Raw genomic sequence first — 21,827 nt, forward strand, 5'->3', positions numbered from 1 at the left:
GCTATCAAATTTCAAAGTATACGTCCATTACACGTATACCGTATACCTTCTCCGTTAATTACACACAAGTTCTAAGAGACCCCGCGATATTATACACGTACGTAGTTACGAATAAGTGCTTCGTAACACACGCGAATATTCACCGATCACACCCCTTCGACCAACCCCCGCAAAATCCCGAGCCAACATCTGTTACCCCTTCGACTTTTTCCCAAAGCTATCCTACGGAGCCACCGGCACCAGCGGCTCCAGCATCAGCAGACTTTCGCTAAACTAACTTTTACCGCTAATTCTTTTCCATTTAGACACGTACACATCTGTGCACATAGATGTGTACACTTTGTTGTCTGGATAATAATATATCACGTGTGGGTTTGATGTATAGTCATACAGTTAATTTTTTTTTCGTATCGGGATGGAGCGCAATTTTTTTTTTTGCACTTTATTACTGGGGATTGTTTTTTTTTCTGTACATTGAAAAAGTTGCACAACGTTATACGGTGTTTAATTGATATAGTTTTTTATTTCACTTTTTTGTTGGACGAAACCACGTTGATAAATTGTAATGTATATATGGAATAATTAATTGAGCTTTTTTTCTGTTTTTCTAAAATTTTTATCTTCGGACCCGATTTTTTTTTTTTTTTCAAAGTTTCATTCAATCTACCGTCGGTTCAACACGGTGGAAGAGTGATTAGCGTCAACCTAGTCATCGCTTGTGTACAGACCAATGTGAGATAAAATGGGAGAGTTGGAAAATTCTAGACCCGTAGAGAAATATTTTTGCGATCCATTGATCATGTGTATTCAACGGTCTAGACTCCGACACGTACGGCTCATAATTGATGACGAGGAATTTTTCATCCGTACGTTTCTGCTTTGATTTTTGTCTCTTTAATTTTTCTCATCGAATGTTGGGAAAAATATCGCGACGCAACTTCCGAGGTTTTTTGATCAACCGCTTGTCGATACTCGCGCAGAACTTGTGCCCGAGTTTTCTCCAATTTCCGCCTTTTCGTCATATCCGCTATTAGCGATGGTCAATTTCTGTGTTTTTCTCTCAATCTCTGTACCGTGCACACAATACACCTATTATATTTCCGGCTTGTATAAAAATGGGGGAAACACTCAGGATCGTGTTGGCTTTGACTTTATGACCAGAACGTGGGGGTCTTAGGTATTAAAAGAAAATTAGATCGTAGGTATAACCACGGCGTAGTTGAGGCTCACGCAATTGCAATTTTCTGCACTCTCAATTCCTTTATCCGATTTTTCTTTTTCTCGTCTCGGTCACTACTCCGTTTTTTTATTTTTTTTCTCATTTTTTTTCTATCTCCCTCCGTTTTCACAGCGTCGTTACGAAGGATAAAGAAAAAGGAAAGCTCGCTACGGGTCGGAAGAAAGGTGCAACGAATTTTTGGCGCAAGCTCTGCACCGAGGAGATAAAGAGAAATGGAACGGACTAAAATATAAAGCTAGACGTGTTACCAGTTGCGCGAAATATCCCATTGATCATGCGACTCCGCTGATCCCGTGGACCTTCACGCGGACGGATCCGAGCGAGCTTTATTCGGGGTAATAACTTTCTGTTGTAAAAATTTTTTCTTCACTTCTGACGAGTATAACGAAATTAGCCAGACGATCGTATAACTACGTGTAAAAAGGCTCTTACATTAACAACGACAAAAAAAACGTGCATTTCTTGGACGAAAAGAGTTCGTTGAAAAAGTTTCACGTCGTAGAAATATTGGGGGGTATATTTGACGAATAAAAAGTCCATTATATGTTCGATACGCGACGTTACGTACGGGTATACCCGTGGCGGAAGTAACGAAAAAGATATCGTTCGATGAAAACGAAGATACACGGAGCTTTTGCATTGTATATTTTTAAAGTTCTCTCTCTCTCTACTTGCAACGATAAAGAAACATTAATTAAGGAGTCTACTAGACTCACACTTGATGCTTTTTATCCTCGAACTAACAAAGGACAATAAATAATGTCTCGGTCCTCCGCATCGGGGGATGAAAAATAAAAATAAGATAAAATAAAACTGCAACCCTCTGCGTCGGGTTTAAGTCTCGGGGTGGGAGGTGTAAGATACACATAGAAGGTATAGGATATTAAGTATCCGACGCAAACACTTGAGATGCAATAAAGCTCTTGGGGATGATTTTCTCGAGTTTTTTTTTCTCTGATACTTTTTTTTTTTCATCTCACCTCCCGACTTTTTTTTCTTAAATTTTCTCACCCTCTCAACGACTTTTTCTACCGTACTGGTTGTACACGTGTACCCGCGTATTTATACACGTCGCCCGGTATCAAGTTTCGAATCTTCGATCGATTACACATCTAAGGATTGTTTTTTCATTTTCTTTTAATCGCTCTTTTTCTTTATTTTTATCACTTGTCATCGATCGATCTTTGGTAGATTTCTTGTTTCTCCGTTGCCTTATAACGGTGACGCGATGGCGAACAAGTTTTTCCTACGGGGTGAAAGTAAAAATCACTCCGTCAAATATATTATATGTGTATATTTTTTCTTCGCAACTTCTTTTTATTTATTTTTTTTTTTTCTTCTCTCCGCTATTTCGTACTTTTTTACTTCCAAAGTTAGAATTTCTTCTTCTTTCTCGAGAATCTATTGTCAGCGAAGACAATATCTTGCACTCCGTATCGAGGAATGAATCAGGTTGTAAGAATTGTATCGTCGATTGCTCTTTAATTACAGATATTCAGGTGTAATGAATTAATTCAAAGAGACAATTCGTCCCTCCAGAAACGATTCGTCTCATCCGTGAGAAAATCATACGTTACAACACCTTTTACACGTTCCACGTATACGCCGACAACTAGCTTGTATAACTTCGAAATCCGTTTCTCGTTCTACGGATTGCTCGTTAATTAATTCCCTGATAGTTAATAGTTCAAATTGTTATCTCAAACAAGAGGGAAACGCTTTCGTTGAGATCCGCAGCAAATGAGCGACATGTGTTCGTGAAATCCGATACATATATCTGACGGGTTGAACGTCGAACGAAATTTCTCTGTCTGAGAAACACCGGAAGGAGCATCAAGTTTTTCACATATCCGTTGAAAATATATTTTCAAGGGAGAAAAAAAAAATAGGTGATTATGAAATTCGTGTGGATATTCCTAAGCCAGCCTGTGCAAGGGGGTTGAAACACATCTGTGCATGAATTAGGTATACATGCAACTTCATTCGTGCAAACAGCATGCCGAGTATCTTTAACAACCTTCGAGCTTATTTGGTTCACAATTAGTTCACCTTGAGGAGTGTAACGCGAAACCCTTACAAGGTTCGCTAAGTGGTAATGCTACTGCAATATCTATATACCCATTCTCCCGATCCCAACAGACTCCGTGAGGTAAAGGACGAGCAGAATTGAGAAACGAGGAAACCGTGTGAAGTATCTGTAATTACTTGGAACGTCGAAACACTCGCGTATAATTATCACATGGGTTAGACAACCCCCCGTTCGGGAATATGTGTGCCGTTAAGTTTTGTGGGAGAAATTTTACTCCAGCGTAAAATTACGTCGTGTAAATGAAGGGGGTGGGGATGAATTCGTGATTTGAATCACCCAAAAAAGAAACGGAAACATCCGAATCTTCACAAACTTATCCACTAGGGGTTGAATATCGAAGGGAATCGACCGGTTCTTTATATTCATACTTGCTCGTTGTAAGAACGCGCTGATTCCAGAGTTGCAACGAATTAATGAGATTATGTATGGACGTGTCTACCATGCGCGTATGCAGTCAACGAGTTAAATCGGTAATTACTGTTTAATTACTGTGATTACCGATCGGCGATCGCGGTCGTTTAATGTTTATCATCCCCTCTCGCGGTGGGGTGAGATGAAAGCTGAGGGAAGGTATATCTGTGTAGACATTGTAGGTAGCCCGGATATGCGACCGTTTCCAATTCCTCCCGGAAACGCCCGAGGCTTCGGAAATCTGAACTTTCCTCGCTCCTTTACATTTTCACCCCTTTACGCGTCCCGATGAGAGGTCCGTTCTTCCGTTTGGTGTGTGGCGGCGTAGTTTAACCTCACCTAACATCAAATAAACCCCCAAAGTAAAGGGAATACTGTAGCCATATAATACCTATACCCTGTACCGTACGGGACGAAGCCGTGGCTGGAAAATTTAGCAGTAAATTGCACCCTGTATTTTGCGTCCAATTAAATCCCAGACCCGTTCGGCCCAACCATTCCGAATTCAACGGAACTCATTCGATGAACGCAATCGCATAGTCGGAAACAATTCTTCCGACAACATAATCTCTTGCATTTATTTTTATCTTGGTCATACTTTCGGGAAGAGTTATTCAGCCTACAGGTAATCGAATTTCAGACGAACGAGAGGTGTGAATGATGATGCAGGTGACTTTGAAGTTCGGTCTACTCATATGATGAGTTTTTGATTTTAAATTGATTGAGAATTAATTGCTATCTGTGCAATTTTTGGTCGAGACTGAAGTACTTAGAAAATTGATTGTATTACACTTTTCTGACGTATTTTGACCTCGGAAATCCGAATCTGGAAGGAAAATTGACCTATCTTCGAAATTGACCAAGTTATCGCCAATTTTCAGCTTTTCGGGATCGAGAATAAAAAATTCATTTTATCGTCTATTTTAATGTAATTCGTACCCAGGAATTTGAATCTGAGAGAATAAGAATTGATCGTATGGCACTTTTCTAATGTATTTTGACCTCAGCAACACGAATCCGTCGTCCAAATTGAGCTACGATTTTTTCCCTCTGAGATATCCTCAAATTTATGCCAAAAAATGCGAAAAAATGGGGATAACTCGGTCAATTTTAGAGATGGATCAATTTGGCTTGCAGATTCGAATTCCTGAGATCGAAATACATAGAAATAGCATGCGAAACCCGAGAAAAAAAAATGTTGATTTTTGACCCAAAATTTAATAAATTTGCACGGGTTCAAATCCCGTTGGGTTTTTGGGCCAATTTTTTTTTTTCTTGCGAATTGATCGTACGACACTATTCTGATGTATTTTGACCCCAGGATTTCGATTCTGGAAGAAAAATCGATCTATCTCTGAAATTGACCGAGTGATCGCCAATTTTCAGCTTTTCGGGATCAAAAATAAAAAATTCATTTCATCGTCTTATTTGTTGTAATTTGAGCTCAGGAATCTGATTCCGGAAGAAAAATTAATCTATCTATAAAATTGATCGAGTTATCGTCATTTTTAGGCATTTTTTTGCATAAATTTGAGGATATCTCGAAGGGAAAAAATCGTAGCTCAATTTGGACGACGGATTCGTGTTCCTGAGGTCAAAATACATAAGAAAAGGGCCATACGATCAATTTTTGAAAATAAAAATTTTCGGACAAAATTTGAGATTTTTCCAAGGGGTACCCCTTACGATTTTTTCAAATTTTGACCAAAAATTTTTATTCCCAAAAATTGATTGTATGGCCCTTTTCTTATGTATTCTGACCTCAGGAACACGAATCCGTTGTCTAATATGAGCTACGATTTTTTCCCTTCGAGATATCCCCATTTTTATGCAAAAAAATGCGATAATTCGGCGATAACTCGAAAAATTTTAGAGATAGATCAATTTTTCTTCCGGATTCAGATTTCTGAGCTCGAATTACATTAATATGGACTAAAAAATGAATTTTTTATTTTTGACCCCAAAAAGCTGAAAATTGGCGATAACTCTGTCAATTTTGGAGGTAGGTTTATTTTTCTTCCAGATTCGGATTCCTGAGGTCAAAATACGTCAGAAAAGTGTAATACAATCAATTTTTAAACTACATTACTTTTGGCCCAAAAATCGATTCTTTGTTTACTAAAAAATCGATTTTTTTTTTGTTTTTCAAGGGTAATCTCACGTATAATCAGCTCAGGAATCTAAATCTGAAAGCCAAAATCATCTACTCGTGCAATCGATCGAGTAATCATCAATTATTCGCTGTTGGGATCAGGTAAATTAAGAGCATACCGATTGGTTTTAGTCGTAGACTCACTTTTATTTATCGCAATCCATGTACGGGTCGAAATATTCGAATTTCTCAATTCACCAGCGAACCCGAGTTTAGCTGGAGTCAGGTAGCTATGAGCGAGAGGCCTTGTTTTCAGGCGTCACCTCTATTCAGCCCTCAAGGTGACGTCTCACAACAAAGCGCTAGGCTGCTGGCTGCGCTGACTCCAGCAAAGCTCGGGTTTGCTCGTAGACCGATAAATTCGAATATTTCGACGCAGAAATATCCTCAAATTCATGGTAAAAAATGTAAGATAGAATAATTTTTTTTCTAGATACGGATTCCTGGGGCCAAAATACGTAAGAAAAGTGCCATACGATCAATTTTTCAGAATCTCTCTAATTTCGAGCCCAGGTACCCAAATTAAGATAATTCAAAGCTACATTCTCTTTGGATTTAACGGCTTCGGATTCCACATTTCGCATTCGCATCGTGTCATTAGCAAAAAAGAGAAAATAAGACAAGAATACTTTGGGCCACGTCGAGTGGTATATTATATTAGGCAAGTAAAAACAGAATTGAGTCAACGTTAGTAATTTCCTTCTAATGCAGAACTCGGTTTGCTGTCATCAACCCCCCGGAAGTTTCGTGCGGGGTTCCAAAGCAAGCAAAAAATTATTACAACGGAGGGGGTAGGAAGTCGAGGAATTGTTATTGACAAAACAGCGCAGGAAGTACAAAAAAGGCTGGGGGGGATCATCGCGCATATCCATGGGAACCTACGTCACCCTCATTCATTATGACAGAATTTTATTTGTTCATAGAGTTGTAATCTGCAAATGGCAATGAACCGTCGACGCACGCGTTCCATATCGCTTACTTCTCACGTTGAGATTTACGGTCCGTCGACCAAGTTACGGTCTTAATCTGTTTATTCCCAGCGAGTTTGTTTGCAATCCACTTGCTTTCGAAACCCTTGGGGAAAACTATCGAAGGACCACGGTGCGTGACCTTGAACATTCGCAAACTACAACGAACCCCCAGTCCGTGTACGAACGGCGGCCACGACCTACCCTTCCATTCGCTACCCTTGAACCCAACGGGACTGACCATCGCCCTTCCATTTATTTCGCCGCCTCTTCGCCCCTCGATCGCCGGGCAAAATCGATAGAAAAACTAAAATTAATCCACGAACGCGGTCCAGAAACAAATTAATCGAAAGCCTCTCGACATCAGAATTTAGTTGCCAGTCCTGTAAACTATAAGAACCTCATTGTGTAACGGTATTAAACATCTGGTGCTCTCTGGTCGGCGTCGGCCCATAGGAGACGCTGTGTCGGTAGGGGTGAAGAAACGGGGAAGGGTAAAGATAAATGTTATTAACCTCGGTTTACGGTAAGTCGCCCACGCCGAGAAAGCTATTTCGTTTTCGTTCCCTTTTTGCTTCTCCTTTTCGTTTTTTTTTTTCATCTCTCGCTCCGAATCGATGTTACACACTCGAACTCCCTCAGGTACACAGACGCAAAGTATTTGCATCTTGTACATCTCCGATCTACGTGCCACTCTACGTACCTACCTACATATGCATCTCTCCTTATGCACGGAGATGAAAAAGCGAGTGACATTTTTGTCGTAGCTTATATTCGATCACGTTGCTAAGTATTCGTCGATACCGATACAGCCGAAACGGTTCTCATTCGAATTTATTTCTTTCCTCCTATTGTTGAATTCCCACCGAATAATAGGGAAAGCTTTCGTCGCGGTACCCATTCGGTGTGCTTCTGGACATGAATTTTAAAGAGTGAAATTTATCGCAGAATTTACGAGTTATTTACCGCGCACACTTACGAGTTACCGCTATTCAAAACTCTCCGTCCACCTGTTGGCCGGAAATCTATACCACATTTTTATACCCTTGTGTGCGGACACTCGATGGGCCGACAATGAATCTCGGAGAAGCTCGACTCTTTCTCCTTATTCCTTCCCCGTCTCCGTTCTTGACCTACGAGAATCGGAGGGACGCCGAAAGATCTAAAAAAAATTTCCCACGTATCTCGCGGTGATTCGATCGCCAAGTGGTGCGAATAGAGTAATTTAACGCAGTGTAAGTTCATTATTCTACGCGACTCTCGTTACGCAAACGACTACCAATTAGATAGGATTTCCAATCGTATACATTTCCCAGTGGATTTGACCACGTTCGCGACTATTACGAAATCTCGTTACTCTTTCCCTTTCCTACCACGCCGGCGAATCCCTACTCCTCTCACCCTCCCGCGGTCCCCATTTTCGTTAACGCCCACCATATTTTATCAAGGGTGAAAAAAAAAAAGAGGGAATCAAACGAAAAAATAAAACTTGGAAATTAGGAGCTTCTTCTATATCGTATCTCTTCTCTCGGGAAAACTTACGTAATTTTGGCCAAAAAATATCGTTTCCGAATACTTGTAAATCAGAATTCCAACACCCACGTAACAGAGTTATACTCAGAAGGACCTCTATCTCATCCGGATCCGTATCCTCATTTTGTTTCGTCACATTCGGAGTAGGATGAGAATATAATTAAAAGAAAACTGTTTTTAGGGAAGTGCTCTTTCATCCGCAGGAGCAGGAAACTAGCTGAACTCGTCATAATCCTCGAGCTTTTCAACTCCGGTTACGAACCTAAGGTGCAGAGATAGTGAGGGAGGATCAGACGGGCACGAGACGACAGTTCGCTCGTCGACTTTTTTACGAGAGGACAGACAGAGACTATCCTTTACCACGTTACGTTGGCGTCGCCGATGACGATTCTGGTTCGGGGGTTTTAGTTCGAAGGGTTCTTGCCCGTATCGTATACGTGTAGGCGAGTCCGTTGTGTCGGGTGAAAACTTGTGCACCGAATGAGAGGCATTCAACCCCGAGACGAAGAAGATTTATCTCGACCGTAAGACGAAGAAGATTGATCGCGACGTTAACCGCGCGAGAGCTGAGTGTCGATGCTAAAAGGTATACAAGTTGCAGAATAAAAACTGAAGCGGGGCAATAAATATGAAATGAATCGGAGCGATGTATCGCCCTCGCACATCTGGATATCCGTACGATGGATTGAAAAAAGTAAAGTTCGCGTCAAATATTAGGCATTCGAATCGGAATGGTACTCACCGCGCATGTAGATGTAGGCAGTTCCTCTCATGTTTCTCCTCGTGAGTACGACGAGGTTCAGGATATTTCCGATAATCCCTAGGCAACAAATTGACGGTAAAATGATACCATAACTGATCCGCGTAAGGGTTGCTATCCTCGGATCTTCTAGCATAGATTCATTGTTCGGCAGCAAACAGAGTCGAATATCCGATTCAGTCGCATTAACGACATCGGTCATTTTGTTGACAAAAATTATTTATCACTTGTTCACCATTTTTTTTTTGTCTTTATTTTATTTTTGTTTTTTTTTTATATCAGTTTTTTAATTAATAAAAATCTCCGGAAGATTCACCCACGAACTGTTTCCGTCTCTCCTTCAATTCAACACTCGCCCTTCTTCACCGGGGATGATAAAAATTCCGAAAGTAAAGCGGTGTCCGGTGGAAAATGTTTAATTTGAAAAATGAATAAATAAATAAATAAAAACAAGGCCCAGACTAATTTGTTAATTAATTTTAACTCTTCGCTCTTGATGCGCGCACGTCGGTCTCCCAAGAAACTTCTCACACGACAAAAACACAACGGGTATATTATTGAGCAGGTATATAGTTATACCTACTCGTCCTAACTTTGTCCGAACCTCTTAACAGCTGGGCGTCTTGAGCTTGAGTGTCAATTTGTACGAAGATCTGAATTTCAATTGAGAGAGGGGCTACCGCTTTATTCGTGACGAAGTTTACACCTCGAAGTGTTACCACTTGAAGTTCCACGGCACCGTCTCGACCTCCTGAAGCAAAAATAAACACCTATTATCGTCAGCATCCGACAGGAATTATCACCCATACCTGTGCCCACAAATCGAGGGATGAGAACCAGATGAAAGTTTTTCAGATCTCCAATCTATTTTGTGGCGTAATAAGGACGCGTCCGAAAAAATTTGCGATAAAAATTTTCTGTAAAAAATGTTTGATTTCGGTAGAATTGAAAAATAAAATTGCCGGGCGACGAGGTTTTGGGAATAATGAATTGATAAAGTGTTCTCCAAAAAATGACGTAACTATGAGATGCAGTAATTAGATACCGTTACGGGGAAATTTTAATTATACCGTGAAAATTTATGAAAAGTAAATTTATGATTGACGGGAATATAATCGGCTGACAAAAATTGGTGCAGCTAGGAAAAATGAGGGAAAATAAAAACTAGAAAGAATCGGAATGAAGTGAAAAAAAAGAGATGACCGCCTGACGTTTTCCATCAAGATTTTTCGCTGCACGCGGCGATAAATCAAATCCTCCGAAACCCGAAAGCGAGACCCGATGCCCCAAACATCTGTTAGAATTTTTCAGCGAATTTGATTAATTCAGTACACCGCATAACGGCCGGCCACTGTACGACGATGACAAATTGAATTTTGAAAAATATTCCAGACCAATCGAGTAGCAGGTTCAACGCGCCTACGATGGAACTTGAACGCCGAAAGTTTGGATATGAGATTGATGCGTGTATCAAGAATAAAAGGAAAACGTTTTTCCGAAGATACCTGTAAACGGAAGGCAGGTTTTAGGATTTTTTATTTCCTCTTTGTCATTTTTTTTTTTTTTTTCTCTCCTCGAGAAAGTGAGTGGAGTGCTTTTTGATGGGTCCGTACACACGCCACCCTATAAACGCGTCATTCTTTGGCTCGATCTCCGGTATAACGACAACTTTTCAAAATATGTATGTGATTTGGTGTACACTTGTATTCGTTATTCGGGAAAAAACTTCGGAGGTGCGAAGGAAACGTCGAAATAAATATGGATGGATGACGAATTCGTGAAGCCTGGAGGGCGAGTGTGATAAAATGCGAGGATTTCCCCCCGTGTATTCCGCGTACATTTCAGAAAAAAAAAAAGCTCGGAGTGTAGGTCGAAGTAACTTCCTTAAAACTATCCCTCGTTCCCGACCTGTTCCTATAAAGCAAATAGCAAATAAGAATCGAATATTTTACTCGAGTAAAAATTCAAGTGTCATTCACTCGTGTAATCGAAAGAGGATTACAACACTTCCTGCTGCATTATATATTCAGCTGAATCACCATTTCGTTGGTCAAATACAACGAGGCAACTCGCTCATTCATTACATGAAACGAGTGTTCTTCACCCACGACAAACATTGAAATGAAGATTGGGGAAATTGAATTATTGACGGTAAAATAACCGACCGAAGGAAGAACCGGCTTGTTACCAACAATAAAATTCGCCCGGAATTCCGAAGACCTTCAGTTCCCACGAGGGTGAAATCAGGCCTCGAACGAGAGCGTTGAATAATTGAATCATATTTCAGTTATTTGATTAATCTTTTTTTTTTCTCGTTTTACAGACTATTTCAACTGGGTGTTTAATTTTGACGCTGGGCTACGCGGGGTTCTAATCTATAGCGAAGGGGAAAATTTGCTTTGCATCTCGTGCCTTTGATTTTATCCCTTAATTCGGAATTTTCGAGTACGTACACTGCGACCTTACGAGGTGAAAGTGTCCTTTGTCGAGGCGACAATATTCCAATTATTTGAATATAATATATTCCAAAAACGGCAGGTGAACTACCTATTCGATCGGGAGAATATGTACACGGTAGAAATATCGGAATATAAGTACAACGACGAGGGAAACCCGAGGAAGTCCTGAAGGAACTTCCGGGATTTCGCCATTGTCATGCGCTTCTGGAATTTTATATTTCAAATTTTACCTCCCTTGTTGTTTAGATTCCTTTACCGACACTTTCGCCCCTTTGAATATTAAAATCGCCGAGTGCGATACTTTTTTTGCAAAGAATAACTCTACCGAAAAAGGGGAGAGAGAATCCCGGCAACTTTTCAAACAGAGAGAAGAAGAAGAAATTGTAACTTTATCTGCTCTGATAGTTTTCTGGGTCGAGTATACCGATCAACTTAGTGATTATGTGTTGACGGAGTAGAAGTTTCTTCCGCAGGTTTTGACTTAAGGGATTTATTCGTTCGAGCCCAAATTTCGCCCGTCGTTCGTTCCATCATTTTGTTTGCCTGCTCGTTTCTGTTTTCCCGCTTCTCCGATGATTTCCTTCCCCTATTCCGGACCCTCCCGTATATTCGCGCGTTCCCTCCCTTCGTTCCATTTCTTTTATTTGTATTCGGAGTCTGAGGTTCGAACCGACCCCAACGGCACCATGACCTATTTAACAAATATTTATTCCTCGTATAGTTCGATCCCGCGATTCCCGCGCGCAACGTCGCGACGCACCAGCTCGACTTCCGCTGACCCGGAGGCTGGAATAAGCTGGAGGCACCGGGCAACGTATCCAGGTCGAATCTATGCCGCCGTTCCCCTTGATCCTTTTTCTTTTCCACCCCCTTTCGTTTACAGGTACACGGCGTAATATGTGTACGTGTATTCCAAGTACATACCGGCGATATGATAAACGTATTTGCACGAAAAGCTCTGCACAAATCCAAAAAAATAAAAAGAGAAAAAAAAAAACTACTTTACGAGTTCGACTGCGAGCTTTTTTCCCTTCGGTATTTCATTCTTCTGTGCCATTCGGATGAAATTTTGCACACAAATTTCTCTATACACAGGGGTACAAATTTCCACCCCCTGGATTATATTGTACGTATGCTCGTATTGTGTATATCACGCAACTTGGTGACATGACGTTCGGCGTTCCTTACAGGATATACGTACGTACACATGGGTATACGTACACGTATATCTTCGTATACGTTATCTACATACATATAGCTATGTAATATACGATGTATACCTGCTCTCCTATTATTCTATAGCCTTCGTACTTCCACATTGGTAGAGTAATTCATCCCGCTCACGTCTGTCGTACGTGCATTTGTCATCTACTGATATTACTCAGCCGCTGTATGATGTCGTCGGAACTTGGGGGAGAGGTGCATACCGGGCAATTTTCCGTTCGAATATTATCCAGCTCCCTCCTACCCACTTCCTGGAGGTTCGTCTATCCGTCTTTATCTATTTTCTACTATCTTACAGGCATGCTTTTCCGCATAGGTTCATTACCGCAGGTGCGCGCGGTAGTATCCCACCCGACTACCTCCAGCAGACATACTCGAACCCTGAAGGAAATCATAGCGCACGATCGGCGTCTTCCTCGCTTCCACTTCTTCCTCCTCCTCCTTTACCAGAGATCCTGCGGGACTCGATTCTACGTTTCTTATTAATATTTTAAACTTTCTTACCACCGTATAATACAGTCATGGATTTTCTACTTTGTCTATTTCAAACTATACGTGCAGTACCTATACGGGTCTACCTCTTTAGTTGTAAGAAATGAATTTTCACCGTGGGACCGGCGAATAGGATTCAAACTCTGATTATATCCTATCCCAGCGTATCTGATTTCTTTTCCTTTCGGCGTTTTTTTGTTTTTTTTTTCTTTCTTTTTCTCTATCTTTTTTATCTACTTTGTGAGTCTGTGACCACCGAGTAAAGTGGATTATGGGGATTATCTGTCCATCGATATTTTACTTATAACGCCTACGATCCGTTTCGCAAGCTCAAGTTCGCGACGGGTCACACGCCTTTATGATTATTATGAAGGAAAAAAAAAAAAAAAGAATTGGAAGGATACGAGAAAATTTTCCCGGACCCTTTCGCTGCGGGAGGATCTACGATTGACGGTTTTTCCTTTTTTATCCTGTCCGTTTTTTTTTTTTTATTCACCGCGAAAAACCACGTCAACAAAAAATTCTACCGAACAATCAGGGATTCGCGAATAATATGGGATGACCTGCGTTAACGTAAATAAAAAGTAGAGGGATGAAAAATAAGGGAATATATACAGGAAAAAAACAAACAAAAAAAAGAAAAAAAAAACGGGAAGGAAGGAATAGCCCGGAAAATATGAGAAGAGCTTCCGCCACCGTATATGACCTAAAAATGATTGATGGATCTTTCATAATAAAAGCAGGCACGCATTTTGCCTTACGTCACTATGGGTTAGAATTCACATGGAATCTCATCCCTTTGTCACGTACGGTACGTACGCTTCTATTCATGCACGCATACATTATTTACCCCACAGACGGCGAGAAAATATCGTAATTAATATGGGAAGTAAAAAATTTTTTTGCATATTAACCGCGATGGTATACGTTTAATAATTTGCCCCGTACCTGCGTAACGCGTTTATTTATTCGGAGGCGTAGCATAAAGGCACGCTGTGCGAAAGCTTCCTTTACGTTTTACCGTAACTCAATTAATTAACGACCTCGCACGGCGATTCGTGATTTCCGAAAGTACGTGGAGAAAAGAAAATAATAATGAAAAAAAAAAAAATAAAGCGAACCCTGGAACGGTGACGGTTACAGAAAACGAACGTATCCGCTGCTCGGTATCGCCTTGTCCCCGTTCGGCGGCAGGTTTTCTTTCATTTCGTGTTTCTTGTAATTCCCACGGAAAGAAATTTATTCTCTCCAACCGATTGAATGCAAAAAACACGAAAGGATATCACCCATGGCGAATATTCATTCGACCGAGGGCGGCCTCGTACGACTGACCTTTTCAGTGATGAAGAAAAAAAAAACAGAAGAAAATACCAATAAATAATCGCGTTAAGCATCAGATTCTTATCGAGGATGCCTCGAATGTGGGTCGTAGCATTTGAGAACAATAAACAAGTAAGTTTACTTTCAACGAAACGACGCCGAATGACCGTTTGCGGTGAACTAAAAATGAAGGAGACAGCTTGCGAGTTTATTAGAGAAGTGCTCGACCCACTTTTAACTTAGAATCCAAGCTGTACGTGGAAAAATATTACCAGTGAAAAATGAGTCACTTCAGGGTCCGAATCCCGAAGGATATCGTATCGCGACCGCTCTCGTTACGTCAGATGTGAGATTATCGCGTTTCCGAGAACGATACCGACCGGAATTTCGAAGCGTTGTTCTCCTCCTCCCGCGAATAGAGCTGCAAAAAAATCCAAAGAAACGGCGAAAAAAATGAGCGAGGGGACGGAATTCTCGTTGATTGGGGAATTGGAACAACAAGTGGTACAACAAGTGCTCCAATCAGCCGCGCACCCCTATCGTACAACGTTATATTCGGTCCGGCGAAAATATAAGAGAGGATTTCCATTGACCGGTGATCAGAACCCGCGGCACATTCCATCCATCCCATGATTAGATGGCGAACATTTGTCTTTCCATCGTACTCAATTATCGGTAATTTATCGTCAAACTTTACGAGAACAAAAATTGTTAACGTGGAAATATAAAGATACGTACGTTACGAGCAACATTTCATACGCCGGAGCTTTGCACTTATTCTTAGCTCTGTATTTTCGCTTTTCACTCGGCCGCCTCGCGCCGTACCGATACTCCGGGCTGAGGTGATTCCGTGTCTGACTCAACGCTGGCAGCTACCACTAGCTCTTTGGCGGGCTACGGGCAGCGGATAATACTCGGCTTTTCCGGCTAATGCGGCGTGTAAAAGTGGATCCACTTTTTACCCTCCGACCGTATGCGTAGAGGCGTGTATCTTAAGATGTAAAATATACGCATTCGCCGTTTGTATTATCATATATATTATCGTGTATGAAGCGTGCGATTTTCAGGTGATAAATATGAGGTAACCCTGGGGTGAATACTCGAGGATACGTACAGGTGTACGAGGGTATTTTTTCTATTCCTGGGACATAGAAACCGCAGGTGTCATGTTTCAATATTTCCGGTATACCGCACGTTGGAAGGTTGTAGGATTTCCTACTCTTCGCCTGGAGTTCGCCCGGGATTTCTAGACAATTTATTGGTGCAGGAGTGGCTGGTGCTCGGTGCCCGGTTCGATGCAGGGGTGTCGTAGTGACGTCACTAGCGATTTTCCAGGTTCTAGATTGAAGCATAAATCAACATAAAGATGGAGTAAAAATAGACGTGGTACACCCTCTACTACTCGCGAAGCGTAGGGGTATAGGTATAACGTGTATGTACGCCAATATCGAAAGTTGCGGAAAAGAAAATAGAAGGTAATACACCGTAGCTATAAGGAAGAGGAAATAGAACTATCTGTATCTTTTTCATAAATATTTTTCGCAGGAAGCGATAATACCGGGCTCAATTCCCTTCCTTCCAATTTCGAGAGGGGCGTTCAACCCCTTTCAATATTAATACACAATTCCGAAGCTTTTTTCAATCCGATTAATAGCTTATACACCCCACCTGCAATTGCCTGATTAGAAATACGATTAATTTCAGGAGAGTAATAATCGAAGAAACATTCGGAAATTACAATAAAACAGAATAAACGTTCAGCCCATAGAATATACGACAGCCGGAACCTGACGTGTTTGATGTTGAAGAAACGGGGCTCACGAAGGGGTAGGTACTTTTTGTATCGAAAACTTTTTTTTGGGGGTCTTCTTCCTTTTTGTTTTTTTTTTTTTCATGTATTCGTTCAACCTTTCGGTCCATCCGTCAACGGGCGTGACGACTTGAACTTTCATCCCGCCCGTGTGTGTACCTTTCTCCGAGAATGACAAAAGTTCACTTTGTTGTTTGAATTTTTTTATTTCTCTCACTTTCTTCCCAAGCTATTGATTTTTTCGAAAATTGAACTCTTGGGATGACGATAAAAAAGAAGTTTCGAACGGTTCGGTGAGAAAACACCCCGATCTCACCTCGATCGGGACTCTTCCTCGGTTAATTCGTGATACCAAGGGTGAAAAAGCTCACTACGTGTAAAGTTTTGAATTTTCGTCGGTTATGTGGGTATAAAAAAAACTACGTATACACGTGTACCTGTTTATATATACACCCCGTTAAATTTACACTTAATAATAACTTTCGGGAAGCCTGTATAAAAGTTGTAAAGTTTATCGAGTTCATTTTACACCGACAAGACCGATGCGAATACATCCCTTATTGGGCTATCGATCGGTATCGAGGACAAAAAAATAGAATCCTCGGTTGTTTCGGACAATTTATGCCAAAAAATGGATACCTGCGTAGCCGCGGCGTTAAATTTGAAATTTTCACGTTGTCGCGTAAATTGACTTTTTAATGAATATCGTTATCACAGAGGACTCAACGAGATATGGTAGCCGATATTAACATCACACACGTAAATATGTAGTCCTGGAATCGCGTGTATATAGTTGGGAGTGACACATAACGCAATCAACGTTTATTACGTAATAACTATTAATTATTCCATGGTGTTATAAACTGTCTCGTGACCCACGTTATAGTTGTCTCCGATTCTATAAACCCATGGTGTATCACATAAACCGATATAAACTTCCCTTGCACCGTGCGCGATCTGACGACTGAATAAATATCGTATTCTAGATATATTTTTCATCTACGTAAAATTATATTCGTATCGTTTATCAATGCGTTAACGTTGAATAAAACTTTTTATCGCGATTAAATGAAACTTAAAACTTTATTTCTCTCCTACGTAACTCGTTATACCTCCGTCATCAATTATACAACTGATTATGGAGTTGGAAACTTTCGCATCGCGTGGCTACCATTGTCGCACGTGAATTCCTCAGTTTTCCCACACCTGCGGCGCAGCTCCACGATAGGTGGAATTTTTTTTCTTCCTACGGGTGCCATTTTTTTGTTCGGAAAATTTTCGGATAACGTGCATACTTTATCGTTGCATCCGACGACAAAAATTGCGATCACGAGATTCTCATTGTTCTCGCGATCGCGCGATGTGCGCAATTTTATTCTTTCTCGTGTTTTAATTATTTTGCGAAATCACGGGGGATTTTTTATTCGGTACGTCGAAAGTTGAAGTTAACAACTCGTGCGAAAATTTCTGGAATATTTTAGTGACGTTAAAAATGCACCGGCACATGTTTAATAACCGACGCTTCGAATTTTAACGAGCTACGAAATATGCGTTGAATTCAAAAGACGAGTACACCGCAGTTCGTTCATGGGAAGATTGGTTTTTTTATTTTGTTTTTTTTTAATTGAAGTTGCATAGACACTGTTACGGTGGTAATAATTATGAAAAAAGACAAATTCAGTTTCCTTACCTTTTACGTTCGAGCTTCCCAAATTTGATTCCGTAAAGGTTGATGTCAGTTAATGGGTCTGAATAAATTCGATAATACGATTCACACTTTCTTCGGTTATGAATTAATTAATAATAATCGTTCGCTCGTCACCCCTAATAAATCTCCCCTCCGAGTCTTTTCTCTACGGTGGACGTGATAGATTTTTTCAAATATAATATTTTATGATTCTCCTTCTCTTTTATCAAATAATAAAACGTTAAGTAATAATCAAGGCTCGTTGGATGTAATTGAAATTCCGAGAAGCAAATGGCGAGTCTTTTCAATTTTAATGACTAATTTAGGTGTACCACTTTTTTCCTTTCTTCCCCCTGTACAATATATGTAGGGATTTTTTTTTTATTTTACTTTTATAAGACGAATAAAGCGACGCGATCAGATTTCGTAATTGAGAGAAGAAACGAAGGAACAAACGATCCCAGAGTCGGATGAAATTCTTTAGGTTTTCGATTCCCTCTTGTGAGTCGAATTACGAAAGATGATAATTCCAGAAATCTAACAGCAGCGACGCCAGTATCACCCTCAGTTAACTTAAAGGATTTTTCCTTTGTAAAAAATTCGCGCGAGATGCTTCGGTATAAAGATCTTAGAATTGAACGAGTAGGATTACGATCATCTCCGCTTTTCCTCCATCTACGTCATTTTCTCTCTTAATATTTCTTTCGACAAAATTTTTCACGGATTTTCGAATGCCACCGGAAATTTTCTCTCCTTTATTACATCGGACAAAAAAAAGTAAAAGGAAAAAGTCCTTTATAATCCCAAGAAGGTATGCGAGATACTATGGGATCTCGAAGTTACACGATATTTGTGCCGGAGAAGAAAATTCCCCCAAAAATACGATCTCTCACAATTGTCATCGTTTGATGTTAATGAACGTTCATAGGAAACTTTGGTAAATCTTTTTTCTCTATTATAATATCGTCGGAACAGCGATAATTATTTCGTTGCACGTGGTAGGAGCAGTAGCTGTTGCAGTGGTAGCTGGAATTAGAAATAATCGCAACGTGGACGTCGCGAGATCCTCGAAGGCGTCGCATCGCAGGGCATCGCGTCGCGGCGCTAACTGAATCCTTTTTCGGGTCCAGCCGCAACTCGACGTTCAACTCAACGTGGACGCATGCGTTTCCATGGAACGACGCGCGACACCCCCAACGTTTTGAATCCGAGAAGTTATCAACCCCCTCTCTTCGAGTCTGGATGTTGAATGCGATCTCCCGACGTTGATGCCGCGACGTATGCAGCGCGACAAAATATTGAAACCCCTGGAAATCGCCTACCGTAAAAGAGATATTGAGAAAAATCATCCCGACAGTTGACGAAACAGCTGTTAATGTGCAGGGGGTAGAGAGGGATTGGAAACCGGAATTCCTCTTTCTTTCCACCCACTTATTTCGTCCCCGTCTTCTTTTACGTACATTTCACCCTTGGACGGCTTCCTCCGTCTCACAACCCCCCGCGTTTCGGCTGTACACAATATTCGATCAATTCCTTCACGAGCTTTTTTCTCTTTCACAATAAGTTCTACTTTGTCTGGAGGACGCGACGCAGCTAATGATCGACAAATAATATTGCCGAGCCATAAACTGATTGCGAGTATAATATGAACAAAATTGATGAGGGTGAAATACGATCTTCGATCACTTCGTCATTTTTCCTTCTTCTTCTTCGATCCCCTGCCTCTTTTTATATTATTTTATTCGCTTTACCGCACGTATACCCGAAACTTGAATCGCTTGTCTATTTCTCCTCCGTTTCAGGAAGCTGCCACGTTTCTTATCGGTGAAATTATAAATCAAAAAGTTGTTCAGATCCTTTACGGGCAAGAGAATTCATCACTTTTTGTTTACGGAATTATTGACTCTGATTATTTTTTTACCTCAAGGAAAAATTCACAAAATCACATTGCAATGCTCTCTGAATAATTACCGACCCTTTTCCGTTACGAAGAAGCCCAATGCAAATAGCGGAGCTTGAAAACAGGTAATTCCAAAAGCTTGACTAACATCAAACCCCGTGTTCTCCCCCTCTCGATTTACATGCGGGTATAATATTTCCGGTTTCAAGGATACGAGCAATTAAGACCATATCAAAATCACTTTAAGGGTAGGTTTATGGCTAAATTGTTACGTAGTCAAATTTTGACAAACTTTCCTACCTCCGAAAAATATGAAATCGCACATACGGGGTAGCAGTAGATACAGACAAAAGTAAGCTTCGTACAGCCGAGGGATAAGTAAGAGGCTTATAGTGTTATTAAGGGAGAAAAAATATCTTGAAATTCGCAAAAATAAAAAATGTGGAAAAACTGTTTACCTCGACGTCGAATAAATAACATGTATATCGTACCTTACATCCATGCATTTGTGAAAGATACAGGAGGTTTGGCTACGTTTCGCCAGATATACTTTCGCACCTCCCCAAACCGTAGCAGCGGCTGCAGAATTCTGAACATCGCGTGCGTGTATGGAGTCTAGAAAATTTTTACCCTTATTATTTTCCTAAAGGATCGGGCAAGAAAGTTTCGCGTCGCGTCGCTTTCATTTTTATTTCTATCGGGTTGTTTCGGCCGAGATATATATATCATACATCTGTAGCATAAAATTTTGCGCACAAATATCGGTGGATCATTAAAAAATATAGGTTTGCAATCTTCCTTTTGTTCGTCTACATTGCTCGGAATATACGTATATTTTTTTTCTGTTTTCTCAATTCATTTTATTCTATAGGAATACACGAAGTTTCGCTCAAGGGTTTTAATTCTTAACGTTAATTGAATAATTTTTGTTTGTCCAAGGTAACGAAATATAAGCGGTTCGCAAAGTTTTCACGAAAGAAAATTATATAAATTAGAAACAAACAACTTTCGTTTATCAGCTTTGCATTCCAATCCCATAATACTATATACGCCCGCGGATCCCGAGAGAAGAATATAGAATATTAAAAATCTCACCTCGACGCACACGCACTTGAGAAAAAGAGGATTGAGTACGGTCGAGACAGAATTTTTGCATAACTTGAAACGACAATATTTATACGCGGCTGAAATTTTTTCTACTCTTTTGTTTAGCCAAAATCCAAATTCTGAAGCATGACGATCTGCCCCACGTGAAATTTGTCAGAGTGTTTCTGGTTCGGGCAGCTTTTGATCGAGGCGGTGATAAATGAAGCCACGGAAGAGCTCGTTAGGGTCTTGACAACCAAGGGCGAATGTTATCCCTTCTGAATTAACATGAAACTCTCCGCCACATTTTCACGATACACACAATCACTGTATCTTCCGGCTTCGGATAATGATCTATTTTTGGTCTACGATACGCGGACGTCCTTGATAAGGTTGCGGATTCAGATCTTCTCGATAGTGAGACCTGCCAGCGATGACAGGAATATTCCCACGTCTTTCAACCGTCGACGAGAGAAAATCAAGGAAGATATATATCCTGGAAAAACAATCAGTTTTTCGAACTGTCGAGATCGAACTCATCACACATTATTACTGAAATTCTATGCGAATGCTTTTCGTTCGGGTGAATGAGATCGACGGCGGTGAGATTTTAATTGTTTTCAACCTCCTTTATCTCCCTATTACATGTATGGTTCGTTTACTTTTTTACTTCACCTCACTCCGTGGGATGCAAGT

The 21,827-nt window shown here is 40.6% G+C and overlaps 1 protein-coding gene across 1 annotated transcript in view; it reads right to left on the reverse strand.

The window, feature by feature from the left end:
- The window catches only part of LOC105688017 (probable G-protein coupled receptor B0563.6), a 32,652-nt gene extending 13,764 nt beyond the window's left edge, over nt 1-18,888 (reverse strand). Inside the window, exons 1-2 of the mRNA XM_048659859.1 lie at nt 18,149-18,888; nt 9,136-9,904 (exon numbers count right to left, since the gene is read on the reverse strand). Coding sequence (XP_048515816.1) covers nt 9,136-9,355 — 220 coding nt within the window. The 5' untranslated portion in view covers nt 9,356-9,904; nt 18,149-18,888. The remainder of the gene's footprint in view (nt 1-9,135; nt 9,905-18,148) is intronic.
- Nucleotides 18,889-21,827: the final 2,939 nt, after the last annotated feature.

Source organism: Athalia rosae, chromosome 8 (genome assembly GCF_917208135.1).
Source record: "Athalia rosae chromosome 8, iyAthRosa1.1, whole genome shotgun sequence".
Taxonomy (NCBI): Eukaryota; Metazoa; Arthropoda; class Insecta; order Hymenoptera; family Athaliidae; genus Athalia; species Athalia rosae.